The 13,064-nt window shown below is 50.4% G+C and overlaps 1 protein-coding gene across 3 annotated transcripts in view; it reads left to right on the plus strand.

Moving 5' to 3' along the window:
- Nucleotides 1–538: 538 nt before the first annotated feature.
- The window catches only part of Rftn2 (raftlin family member 2), a 55,104-nt gene continuing 42,578 nt past the window's right edge, over nt 539–13,064 (plus strand). For all 3 annotated transcript variants that reach the window (XM_023712385.1, XM_023712387.1, XM_023712386.1), the window contains exon 1: nt 539–1,050. In XM_023712385.1, coding sequence (XP_023568153.1) covers nt 912–1,050 — 139 coding nt within the window. In that variant the 5' untranslated portion in view covers nt 539–911. The remainder of the gene's footprint in view (nt 1,051–13,064) is intronic.

The raw sequence follows: 13,064 nt of genomic DNA on the forward strand, positions 1-13,064 counted from the left end.
TTGGCATCACAAAAAAGGGAACGGTTGCAAAAATGATTTCAAATGGCTCTAATTTTGTGTTAGCCTTACTCTCTGATGATACTGCCAAGTAGAAAAGGTCATTTTATGATCCATACGTGAAGAGATAGTAAGTTGGGGGAGTATTGTGTTGTGAAAGAGAAAGTTCCATTTCAAATAACATCAAGTTATCAGATACAACCCTAAGACTCCACGGGTGCCTCCTGCTTGTCCGGTCTATACTGTGCACCTAACAATGGGAGGTACTTAGGGATCAACGTAATTTTCAGACCTGGTCCTTTTAATCAGCATAACTTTTGTACTTAGAAAGAAACTGTAGAAAGAACTTTTCAAGATTGCTACCAGAAGATTAAAGAGCTGCTGTTGCTGCCCCAGCAGCAGTTTTGTTTACTTTGTTCTTCTTTGCGGCCCTGGAAGAGCGACCTTTTGGGAAGTGACTTTCGTTTCCAGCTCCGCAGACCCTCCTTTCCATCATCCTCCCCTCCTCCCTCCCTCTCCCCTCTGGGTCCTGTGGCCCGGAGGAGGGGACAGGGCACACAGGACCGCGGAGCGGCCGTCCGCGGGCACCCCGGCTCCCACTTGTGGACCGGCAGCCCGTCCTCCCCAGAAAGCCCGGGCTGGGAGCTGGCCTGGGGGACGACGTGGCACGGTCGTCGCAGACCCGGGTCGCACCCAGCGCCCGCCCGCTGGAGCAGGATGGGCGCAGACGCTCCGCAGGAAGATGGACAGGAAAAGCCCCCAACTCCCGTCTCTGCAGCCGGCGCGCTGTCCCTCCTGTCTGTGGCTTAGCTGGACGCCAAGTCCCAGTCGCCGAGTCTGTCTGTACTGGCGCGGCTGCAGCCGGGCCCGCGTCTCCGAACCCTCCCTGACTGCGTAGCTGCGCAGACCGTGCCATGGGGTGCGGGCTCAGGAAGCTCACGGACCCCGAGGACAGCAGCCCGGGAAAAATCTTTTCCACCCTCAAGAGACCACAAGTGGAAACAAAGACGGACGTGGCTTACGAGTATGTGCTGCTGGATTTTACCCTGCAAGGTAAGCACCGCGCTCTGTGATTTGCTAAATGTTTCCAAAGTAAGAGCTGCTCGTTTTTTGGAAGTGTCCGCCGTGAGTTCCCAAACTGCCCTTCCTATCCACGTTGTAAACTCCATCTGACAAGCACGCTTTGTTCTTTTGGCAGAGGGGGCAAGGTTTTTGTTTTGTACCATGGTTTGTGGGCATTTTACAGAATTAGGAAAACTACTCGGGAATGCCCTCTCTGGGAAACCAAGCAGTCGTGGAAGGGTTTGGAAGAGGCTTGGTTTGCAGGCCAGAGGGCTGCGGCTCGGTGACAGCTTGCGACCTGGAAAGGGCTCACAAGGCGCAAGGCGGTGGTCCCGGAGGCCGCGCCACCGGTGTCAGAGGTGGGCGAGTCGGCGGCTCTGCGGTGGCCGGCTCTTTGGGGTTTTGTGACTGTGCTACTCGCTTATTTTTGACCAATCTAAACTTCAGCCTGAAGCTACAGCTTAGAAAGAAGGGCACGGCAGCGGGCTGTGAGACACTGCGCCGGCACCGCCCGCTCTAACAGAGGAACTCTGTCCCAGAAATTCGGAATGCACATAAACAAGTCCAGATGGCCCTGAGCGAGCAGGCGGGCGGGCGGGTGGGCGGCTCACGCATACCTTGACTCGCCTCCTCTGGGAACTGGGAGTCTGGACACTGCGCCCGACAAAACCCCTTTCAAGAACTACATCGCTATTTGCCATGCGCAAAAAATGAAATTGAGGTAGTTTGCCCGCTGCAGAGACTTCCAGATACCCGGATTTTAAGGACTGTTGCACGTTTACAGTTTTAACTCATAAACCCCACTTTGGGTTGGGACACTCTAATCAAAGCACCGCGCTGACAGAGGCTGGATTCTGTTCCAGCTTGAACACAAATTCTGCTTCATTCCTCTTCCTCCTCCTCCTCCTCCACCTCCTCCTCCTCCTCCTCCTCCTCCTCCTCCTCCTCCTCCTCTCCCTCCTGCTCTTCTCCCCCCACCCCCCCACCTCCACCCCCCACTCCTTCCCTCCTGTCTTGTTGCCCTGCTGTGGAAACAGTACATCTTTGTGCAAGAAGCCAGCACCACCCGTTTTTCTTTGTCAAAAATTGAGCTGCGGGCACACAGCTCCCTCTCCGGGGCAGGAGTCCACGCAGGCCACTCCTCCACTTTCCACTGGTCCACACGCTGCCTTGCAGCTGAGGCCACCAGAGGGAAGACAAAGTCAAGGTTCTTAATTTGCTTTTTACCATGATAACTTCAGATGGGTTAAGACAGCTGTGCTAGTAAGAAAAGCAACCAAACAATCATGAATTTTTTCTGTACTTTCTCTAAAAATAATATCATCACTTGGAAAAATAAAAACCTGGAAGCCTGGAATCCAGGCCGAGCCACACGGCTGCGCCGCCACCCCGTGGCCAGGGGCTGTGGGAGCTGCAGGTCTCCTGACTCGTTTTCTTGCAGGATGCAGTCTTGGGCGGACAATGGGCAGCTCTTCCACGGCCCTTCACCTGGGGCCCCCAGGGGCCAGCCGAGGCCTTGAGGGTGGTCACCTTTGTGGGTGAAGGTGTGTTGTTGGGGGTGTCTTCCGCTAAGTCAGTGGTTTCCAGAGGCCACAGGGGTTGGGGGAACCCTGTCATGCCTGTCCCGTCCTGTCCCCGTGTCGGGGTGCCCCTTTTCTATCTTGAACACATCCTTTTCCATTCATTCTCTTTCTCTCTTCAGTGCCCAGGGCCACAAGTGCATTTCAGGGTGCGTCCCGCGAAGCTTGCGGGCGGTGCGCACTTGTGGAGATTGCAGCGGCACTCTCATCTGAATGCCGTGCATTCCAAGTGTCCCAGGGGCTGTGAGGGTGAGTCGTGAGGTTGAGTCGCTGTCACCTCTGCCTCCACCCGAGAAAGGCTGGCTGCTGTCTGTCCCTGGGAGGCCGCTCTATCTGCAGCATGGGACATGAGTGCCTCCGTCCTCCTTCACACCAGCTCTTCAGAGACTGCTGGCGCCACTTAGACCCGTCCTGTGTCTGTCCCCCTAGCTCATACTCATTGTCGTGACCTCTGTGTTCTTGCCAAGGCGGTGCACTTTCCCTCATCTCGCCACAGCAACTCGTGTGTGACCTGCCACTGGGTGGATGGGTGTGTGGCATGGTGTTTCACGGACTCTGGAAGAAACCACAAATATCACTCCTTCCTTGAGGATGCCTGAAGTCCCAACCCGTGGGCGGGATGGTTCTAGAGCTCTACAGCAAGGCTACCAACTGCGCTGAGGGAGGGGAGTTTGGGACTACTTGGGGGGCTTCTGGATTGTTCTTCTGATCCCTTTCACCACGCTGTGGTAAGGCAGTAGCTCACTGACAGCTTTGGCTTTGGCTCAGCAGTGAGCACTGACGCTGTCCCAAAGTTCCTACTGTGCATCTGTCTGCAGGTCTGTGAGCCCATGCAACGAACTTGAGTAGAGCACTGTCATAGAATCCCTCAGCACAATGTTACATTGACTGTAACGATACAAACTCATTAGTGTACCTTCACATTCTGCCCTAGAAACCAGTCTGAATGCTGACCGCCTTGGTGTGAAAGGAGCGTCTCTAACACTAAAGCCCACCAAAAGGGTGGGTGGCAGCTTTCTGATTTGAATTTGTGGTATGATCCCATAAAGAGATGCTGAGTAAAGCTGCTGGCTTCGAGCTTGTTTCACTGTCTGTCTCCCATCACGGCCTTTAACAGCAGTGTGACTGTGTGCATTGATTACCCTGGGAATGCAGAGGAGTGAGACAGCTGCCTTCCCGCTCCTGTTGGTCAGATGGAGCCAGATGCTGGGTGCTGAGGCAGGAAGCCCTCGCCCTCTCTGGGGATGGCGCAGGGTTTGCATGCGGCTGTGGGCAATGTGTTTCTGAGTGTGTGGGTAACCCGTGATGGGTGAGGCAAAGGCGACACCATAAGGTGTGGCTGCAGGAAATGGAACACAGCCACAAGCAGCAGAGAAAGGAGAAATCAGATCTGAGTAGGTGCAGTGACAGGCAGGCAGGGCCGCAGTGCAGGTCGCAGAGAACCTTTTGGTGCCTGGACCCCTGCAGACACCCAATGGGAGTCACATGTCCCGAGCAGAGGCAATGTGGTGGCTTAGGAGAGCCCAGTACAAATGGTTGAAGATGCAAAAGTGCACCCTTAAAGACAGAGAGCACGCGCAGAGCACAGTGCTGCGGGTGCTCAGGGCTGGGGCCAGACCTTGGGCAAGCCATGAAAAGAACAACCAAGCAAACTGCCTGGTGTGGGTAGAACTCAGCACTGCAGTACCAACAGAAGGCACCTTGGGCGGTGAGCCACGCCGAGTCGGAGGTGGCCCCTGGGCTGCAGGGGCAGCGGCAGGGTGCTGGCCCCGCTTAGGGCAAGGGCTTTGTCTCCCACGGGCTGGTCTGAAATCCACCTGTGCTTTCCATCCCTTCTGTGTGTTTTACATCCTCCTCCCCGAGAGGAGAGGCTTGGAGCAAGAGTAGGACAGTGGTATCTGTGACAAGGCCAAGCGTAACCATGTCGAGGCCCAGCAGTGAGAGGCCTCACCCTGCCTGGAAAACCACATGTGACACGGGCAGCGGAGGTCGGACCATGTGGGACATGTGAAGAGGAGGCACGGTGACAGCTTGTGCCACCTGAACTAGGGCCCTTGAGGGTCAGTAGAGCCTCCTGATAGAACCACAGCAATATTTGTTCAGGCAAGAAGGTTCACGAGTGACTACAGAGGACCCAGAGATGCTGCGTAGGTGGCAGTTTGCATCTCTAGGTTACTTAGAACATTCGGTAAGTGGAGTAAGTCAGACCCTCTCCCTTGAGTACCCATGCGTTAAGGTGCCAGCAGTCTGCCATGGTCTAAAGCCTGCACCTGTCTCCCATCTGAATATGCATAAATCCTGGCATAGTGTGAGGAAGAGGCTGCGCTCTCCTGTAGGCACCGCAGCGCCCTGGCCCTCGAGTACTGTCTGGGCCCAGCCTTGGCCTCAGCTTTGCTAGCTGCGTGGGCGAGTTGTCTAAGACCTCTCTGTTCCTGCGTGTCCACACTGGAGAACAGTGGCAGCGTCTGCCCTATCGGATCTTCACGATGATGAAGAATTGGACATGAAGCCCTCAGACACAGCACACCCTGAGCGTGCAGTCAGTGCATGTTACTACCCACGTAACTGCTAGATAAATAGGGAGGTTGATCGTGTGCTTCCCTTTGAACATGTGGCAAAATTACTTGCTAATGGTTGCATGTTGTACTTTGGTTTTGGGGAACAGCGGTCCATAAATATTTCAAAAATACACAGCCAGGGGCCAGGGAGATGGCTCAGTAGAATAGGCGCTTGCCTGGCAAGCGCAAGGGCCTGAGTTCAATCCCTGGTTCTGCAAAGAAAAAAAAGAAAGAAAGAAAAGAAAATACACATCCATCTTCAGGAGTGAGTTGGGGGAAGAAATAAGCGTGTCTTGGGCTGTTTCCCAGAGCTGCATCAGCAGAGTGAAACTTCTTCCCACTGAACCAGCATGAACACACTCCCTGCTGCCTGCCTGGACTGATCAAGTGGGGGCAGAAGCAGACTGGGAGGCCATCCTGACTCAGCCCTCTGCCAAGGCATAGAAAGTCCAGTGGTGGATTGTTTACACAGCCCTATGGGGTTCTGCGGTGGCAGGGGCTTGATGGCCACACAGACCCTGCCCCCACCCCTTGAGTCTGCCAGGGGCCCAGGGGTTAAGACAGCAGCCAGGAGCCAGGGATGTAGCTCAGCGGCACAACAGCCTGAGTGGCAAGCACAAGGTCCTGAGTTTGATTCCTGGTATTAAAAAAAAAATAGCAGGCAGGCCCAGCCGGCCAGGCGTCCATACTCTCAGGGCTCAGACCCCACTGTAGACCTGGCCACACACTGTGTGGGTGACAGGTTCCATGCACAGCTCAGGGTCCTGTAATCCCAGCACCTTGGGAGGCTGAAGCTAGAAGAACACAAGTTCAAGTTCCACTTAGACAACTTAGTGAATCCTTGTCTCAAAATAAAAGAAGCCCGAGACAGCCTGTACGTTTGACCCCCAATATTAAAAAAAGAAAGGGGGAAATCCCTTAATTAAAAGTCTTGGCAGCAGGCAAGATGAACCAGCCCAGGACCTGAAGACAAGCTATGTGGACTAGAACCTCCAGTCAGTAATAATGAAACAGAACAAAACCAATGCAAAGAAATCCGAGAGCTCCCAGACAGCTTTTAAAAGAACAAACTTAAGCATCATCTGCCTCGGGCCAGGGAGATGGCTCAGTGGAATAAGCGCTTCCCTGGCAAACGCAAGGATCTGAGTTCAATCCCCGGTTCCGCAAAAAAAAAAAAAAGAATCACCTGCCTCAAGAAAGATGAAGCAGGGGGCCTGCCCCTTAGCTCAGCTCTTTAAGTGGCTGCTTCAACAAAGCAGGCAGGCTCAGGATGCTGGGGTTCGATCCCCACAACTCCAGCCAGCCAAACCTGCCCTCAAGGCATTCGGAGCAAAAAAAAAAGAAAGAAAGATGAAGCAGGGGCCAGGCAGATGGCTCAGTGGAATAAGCGCTTCCCTGGCAAGCGCAAGGGCCTGAGTTCAATCCCCAGTTCTGCCAAAGAAAAAAAGAAAGAAAGATGAAGCAGGGGCCAGGCAGATGGCTCAGTGGAATAAGCGCTTCCCTGGCAAGCGCAAGGGCCTGAGTTCAATCCCCAGTTCTGCCAAAGAAAAAAAGAAAGAAAGATGAAGTACAATATAATGACATAAAAAATCAATTCATTGAAATTATTACCAAAAAAGTTCTCAAATCTGGAGAATGAGACAGATAATCACACGAGGGAGGCACTTAGCACCTTGGCTAGACACAGAGAAGAGCCCTCCCATGATGCAGCCTCGTCAAAATGCCAGAACCTTAGAACCAAGGGAGAATATTAAAAGCTGTAGAGAGTGTCACAGTTTGTGGTTTTTCAAGGTGAACAACACATATTTTGTATTGCACAAATACTTTAGAAGATTATTCTATAATGAATCACCCAAAGATTCATCTACAAGAATGCAGGAAATCTGACCATACACTAAAGACCAAAGCATCCCGCTGAGGGCCTGGATAATGATAACGTACTACGCAGGCCCACTGCACAGATTGGCCCCCAGAAGGCCCAAGGTCGGGTGGAAGCTAGGAAGTCTGTCCCAGCAGGATGAAAGATCCTTACAAGCAGGCTGGGGATCTGCCTGGAGCCAGCAAGCAGCACTCGAGGTGAGCACCAGAGCTCCCCCAAAGGGACCGCAGACACCCTGAGCGACAGTGAGGCCCCAAGCTCCTCCAGCGATGAGGAGAGCCGAGTTCCAATCAGGAAAGCCAACATGACCAGCTGCACAAGGCTGAGCAGTGCATCTTCCCCTCCGGAGCCAGGAAACAATGCTCAAGGTGAGGACCAGAGCGCCCCCAATATCCATTCTCAGCTGCAACAAGGTCCCGAGCTCCTCCTCCAGTGAGAACAGCCAAGTTCATCAAGAAAGGCAGCTTGACAAGCCCCCCAGAAGAATAACCCTAGAGAACCAGCAGCTTCCAACAGCTCCAACAGCTTCTCCAAACAGCTTTGCTAAGAGCTTCTCAACAGCTTCTCCAGCTCCGCCCTCAGATGGGCCTCCACACCACCAGCCTATGCTGGTTCAGTTCAGCCGGGTGTCACAAGTCCACCACGAGTTGGCAATCCACCATAGAGAGAAATGTGACATCCCTTATAAAGGCAAACCCATCTAAGAAGCATCAGATTTAAAGAAACTTTAAAGGCCAGGATGTGGGACAAAGTTTTTCAAGCCCTAAAAGAAAATCGCTGCCAACTAGATTACCATATCCCGTGAGAGTAGCCTTCAGATCCAAAGGAGAAGTAAAACCCTTCCACGATAAGGACATACTAAAGAAATTCATGACCGTGAAACACAGAACTGCAGAAAATACTTAAGGAGAACCCAAACCAGAGGCACTGAAGACAGCAGTCGTACTGCCATGGGAAAGAACACATCTCCCTGGAAGAGTCACTGAACAGATCCGAAACAAAAATGAACCGAATATCAGAAAAACCAAGTGACAGGAATTAGTACAGACCTTTCAACAGTAACATTTAATGTAAGTGGTCTCAAATCTCCATTGAAGACACAGACCGGTAAACTGAATCAAAAACCAAGGTCAGCAGGGCTGGGGAGATGGCTCAGTGGAATAAGTGCTTCCCTGGCAATCACAAGGGCCTGAGTTCAATCCCTGGTTCTGCCAAAAAAAAAAAAAAAAAGAGAGAAAGAGGATTTTTTTTTTTTTTTTTTTTTTTTTTAGTGGAACTGGGGATTGAACTTAGGCCCTTGCACTTGCCAGTGAAGCGCTTATTCTACTGAGCCTCTCCCTGGCCCCTAAGATTTTGTTTGAAAAGCTAAACAAAGTTAACAAATTCTCAGCCAAATTTACTGAAACAGACAAGGCCCAAATTAATAAAATTAGGGATGAAAAAGGTGAAATCACAACAGACATCTCTGAAATCCAGGGGATTATTAGAAATTATTTTGAAAACATATACCAGTAAATTGAAGAATCTTTTTTTTTTTTTTAATCAATATATTTGGACATGGTCTCACTATGCAGCTCAGACCCGTAATGATCCTCCTGTTTCAGCCTTCCTTGTGCTGAGATTACAGGCATGCACCACCACACCAGGTCTCAGCTGCCGGCTCAGTGCAGGAGCGGGGCCAGCGTGGCATGCAGTGCTCGGATCAAATCCTGGTCCCTGTGTTTGCCTAAACAGGTTCTTAGTCATCTGAGCTATCTTGCCTGCCCTAAATAAAGTTGTTTTTCTTTTTCTTTTTCTTCTTCTTTTCTTTCTTTCTTTTTTTTTTTTCAGTACTGGGGATAAAACTCGGGGGCCCTTATGCCACTGAGCTATCTCCCTGGCCCCAAATGGGAGAATCTTGAAGAAATGGATAGATTTCTAGATATGCAACCTACCAAAATTGAGCTAAAGTATAAAAATCTAAACAGAGGAGGCTGGAGAGATGGCTCAGTAGAATAAGCGCTTCCCTGGCAAGCTCAAGGGTCTGAGTTCAATCCCCAGTTCTGAAAAAAAAAAAAAAAAAAAAAAAAAAAAAAAAATCTAAACAGATCAATAACAAGCAATGAGATTGATATAATAATAAAAATTCTTCCAACTGAGAAAAGCCCAGACCCTGGGCCAGCTTCCCCCGATCTTTTAAGAGGCTATCACTAGCTCGTCCATGTAACAGAAAAAGAAGAAATCTCCCAGAACTATTCTATGAGGCCAGCATTATTATACCAAAATTGGAAAGAAGGATGCAAGAAAAAGAACACTAGAGGCAAATATCCTTGATGAACAACAACAACAATAAAAGTCCTACATAAGTTCTTGCAAACAGAATTCAATGACTCATTAGAAACATCCTAAGTTTATGCCTCGATGTCCCCCCAAAGCCTCACGTAGTCATTGGGGTGGATTCTACAGTTTTTGATTGATCCATGGTCCAATGCTGCAGTTATGGTGTGGGTGCTACACCTACCCTATGGCAGGAGCCTGCATACAATGGAAGGGAGGGAGATGGGCCTGCCCTCCACTGCTCCCCTCTTTTTTTTTTTTTTTAATTTTATTTATTTATCTGTGTGTGTGTGTGTGTGTGTGTGTGTGTGTGTGTGTGGCCAGCTCAGCCCACCAGGGGGCGCGGCTGACTGGCATGTGGTGCTGGGGGATTGAACCGCGGTCCCTGTGCTTTAGCTTAGCTTGTTCTAGGTAGGTGCTTTAGACCACTGAGCCATCTCCCCAGCCCCTGCTCCCCTCTTCTTGCTCTTGCTGCTTTTGCTGTTTTCTGCTGCCACAAACTGCTGCCCTCTGCCCTGTGCCGCTCTGCCTTGGAGCCAGCCAATATAGACTGAAACCTCCAGAAACTGAGCTAAATAAACCTCTCCTCCCTTAATTCTGGGCATAGATAATTTTTACCTCAGCAAGAAGAAAAAAGTAACAGAGACAATCATACAGCACACTCAGGGTACGAGGATGGTTCAACCTACCCACATCAGTAACTGTAATTCACTAAATAAATAGAATCAAAGATGATGCTTACATGATCATCTCAATAGACACAGAGGAAGTCTGAAAAAAACCAACAATCCTTCATGATAAAAAAAAAAAAAAAGATCAAAATAAGTATGTGAGGGCTGGTGAGATAGCTCAGCAGACCAAGGGTCCTGCTTAGCAAGGGCAGGGACTGGGATTCGATCCCTGGCACCAGATGCTGGGCCGGCCCCACCACGGGGCACACTAAGTCAGCCACACACTAACATGGTGGCACATGCCTCTAATCCCAGCACTGGGGAGGCTAAGACAGGAGGATCACTATGAGTTGGAGCTGCATAGTGAGACCCTGTTCCACATACATAGATAACAAAATAAAAAATAGGTATGTGGCACACACCCATAGCAGCAGCAGATGAGGCAGGAGGGTCATTGTGAATTCAAGTCCAGCCTGGACTACCTAGCAAGGCCTTGTCTCAAAAACAAAAACAAAAAAGAAAGAAAAGAGAAAATAGATATAGAAGGCTCTGACCTCAAACTGATAGAAGACATAGCTAACAAGCTCAAAGCCTATATCTGAAAAAATGAAAATATATTCTCTAATCTGGAGTGGGACAAAGATGTCTACTGTCACAGCACCTATTCTATATAGAACTCCAAGTTCCAACCATAGCAATCAAGCAAAAGAGAGGGGAAAGGGATACAAATAGGAAGAGAGTCAAATGATCACATTTGTAGATAAAATATCCTTTACATAGAGGACAAAAAAAAAAAAAAACCTCCACCAGAAGATTTTTAAATGTAATTTTTTAAAAAATGTATTTGGTACTGGGTCTAGAGTCTCACTACATAGATCAGACTTGTAGTGATTCTCCTGTTCTCAGCCTCCCCAGTGCTGGGATTACAGGCACCTGCCACCACCCCCAGTCTCCATCGCTGTCTCAGTGCACCCCTTGAGTGGGGCCAGCACAGCACCCCAGAGATGGACCCAGCCTCTGCGCTGTGCCTAAGCAGGAGCTTTAGTCCACTGGGCTATCTGGTCAGCCCTAGATGTAATTTTAGAAAAATGGCAGGATACAAAATCAACACACAACCATCAATGGCATCCCTATACAGTCAATAGCATTCTTATACAGTGATAATGAACCCACTGAGAGGGATCAGGAAGTTTCATTCACAATAGTGCCAAAGAATTTAAATAACTAGGAATTCAGGAGGTGATAGTCATCTATAGCGAAAAATATGAACTCTGGAGAAACAAGTTGAAGGGGGCATTAGAAACCTGAAAGACTCCTTGTCTTGGACCAGAAGTACTAATAGTGTAAAAATGGCAAAGAGCTGTAATTCCTATTAAAATATAAACAACATTCTCCATGGAACTAGAAAAAAATCCTAACCTTCATGCGTGTAGTGGTGTCAACTGGACTGGATCCGTGCCACGCTGGGTGTGGGGGAAGGACGCACCCCACAGTGACTCAGCACAAGAAGGATTTCTAAAGGGGGGGGGCCCTGCTCATTAGCTCATGTGTTTAAGTGATTGCTTAAACAAAGCAATCAGGCTCAGGATGCTGTGGTTGATCCTGGATCCTCAAGCTTTGCCAGACCTGCCCTGAAGGCATCCTGAGCCAGCCTCCACCCCCAAAAGAGGTGAGGAAGGCTCCTGCACGCCCCCCCCCCACCCCTGTTTCTTGGAGAAGCCCTGGTCTTCCTTGCTCCACTTTGAGCTGTGCCACTTCAGAGGAGCTCCGATCTTCACGGGAGGCACAGATCCTTGCAGTCAGCGTACAAGGAAGAGAGAGTCTTGATGGACGGCGCAGCTGCTGCCCTCCCCTGTGCTCTCTGCTCTTTTCTGCTGCAATGAACTGCTGCCCTCTGCCACGTGCCACTCTGCCTGGGAGCCAGCCAGGTATAGACTGAAACCTCGACAAACTGAGCCACATGAACCATTCCTTCCTTCATTTTGAGCATCGGGTATTTGTCCCAGCAACGAATGAAGAGTGACTGCGACAATATGGAATCTACATAACACAGAACAACTAGAACAATCTTGAGCTACGCTGGAGGCTTCAGAATCCTGGGTTCCAAGTTGGACCCCAAAGCTAGAGCAACAAAAGCACCATGGAAGGTGCGTGGTGACAGACAAGCCCAGTGGACTAGAACAGAAAGCAAAAGTACAAGCCCGCATACCCACAGCCACCAGATTGTGACAACGGGACAAAAATGCATGATGGACAGAACATGAGCCCGTCAGCACAGGGCGCTGGGAAGCTGGGCAGCCACCTGCGGACCAACGCGGGGCTCCCACCTCTTCCTCTGCGCTAGGATCCAGACAGACAGAAACACAGAATCTTTGAAACTGCTGGAGCCACCAGAGAAAACTGTTGGGCTTTATTGGTGGCAGTGGCAGTGTGGCTAAGAAGCAGAAATGGGGGGAGGCTTTATGAACTGCAAAGACTCGGAGAGGATCGAGGCCAGGGAGATGAGGAGATCCTCCGGCCTGAGACAGGAAGGCTGAGGCTTTAGGGACTTCTGCTAGGGGCGGAGCTTGAGGGGCAGGTTCAGCGACTACCGACTCCCTTGGGGCTGACTGGGGGCTTCCTGTGTGCACAGGAAAGGCATCCAGGACTGGGGTGGGAAGGAGGAAGTGGTTTTGGGGATTCAGCCACACCGAATCAGGCCCGTGATAATTTGGCAGTTTGCACTGAGGCTGGAGCCTGTGGGAAACACTCAACGCCTGAGGCACAGGCACAGATTTCCCAAACAGATCTCCAAAAGCACAAGAAAAAATAGCAAGAAGCAATGAAGGAGATTATGTCAAATTACGAAGCTTCTTACAACAGAGGAAACAGTCAACAAAGACAAACCTACAGGGGCTGGTGAGACGGCTCAGTGGTCTAAAGCACCTACTTAGAACAAGCTTAGCAAAGCATTAGGGACCGTGGTTCAATCCCCCAGCACCACATGCCAGCCAGCCCCGCC

This window comes from Octodon degus, unplaced genomic scaffold, assembly GCF_000260255.1.
Source record: "Octodon degus isolate 3935 unplaced genomic scaffold, OctDeg1.0 scaffold00025, whole genome shotgun sequence".
Classification (NCBI taxonomy): Eukaryota; Metazoa; Chordata; class Mammalia; order Rodentia; family Octodontidae; genus Octodon; species Octodon degus.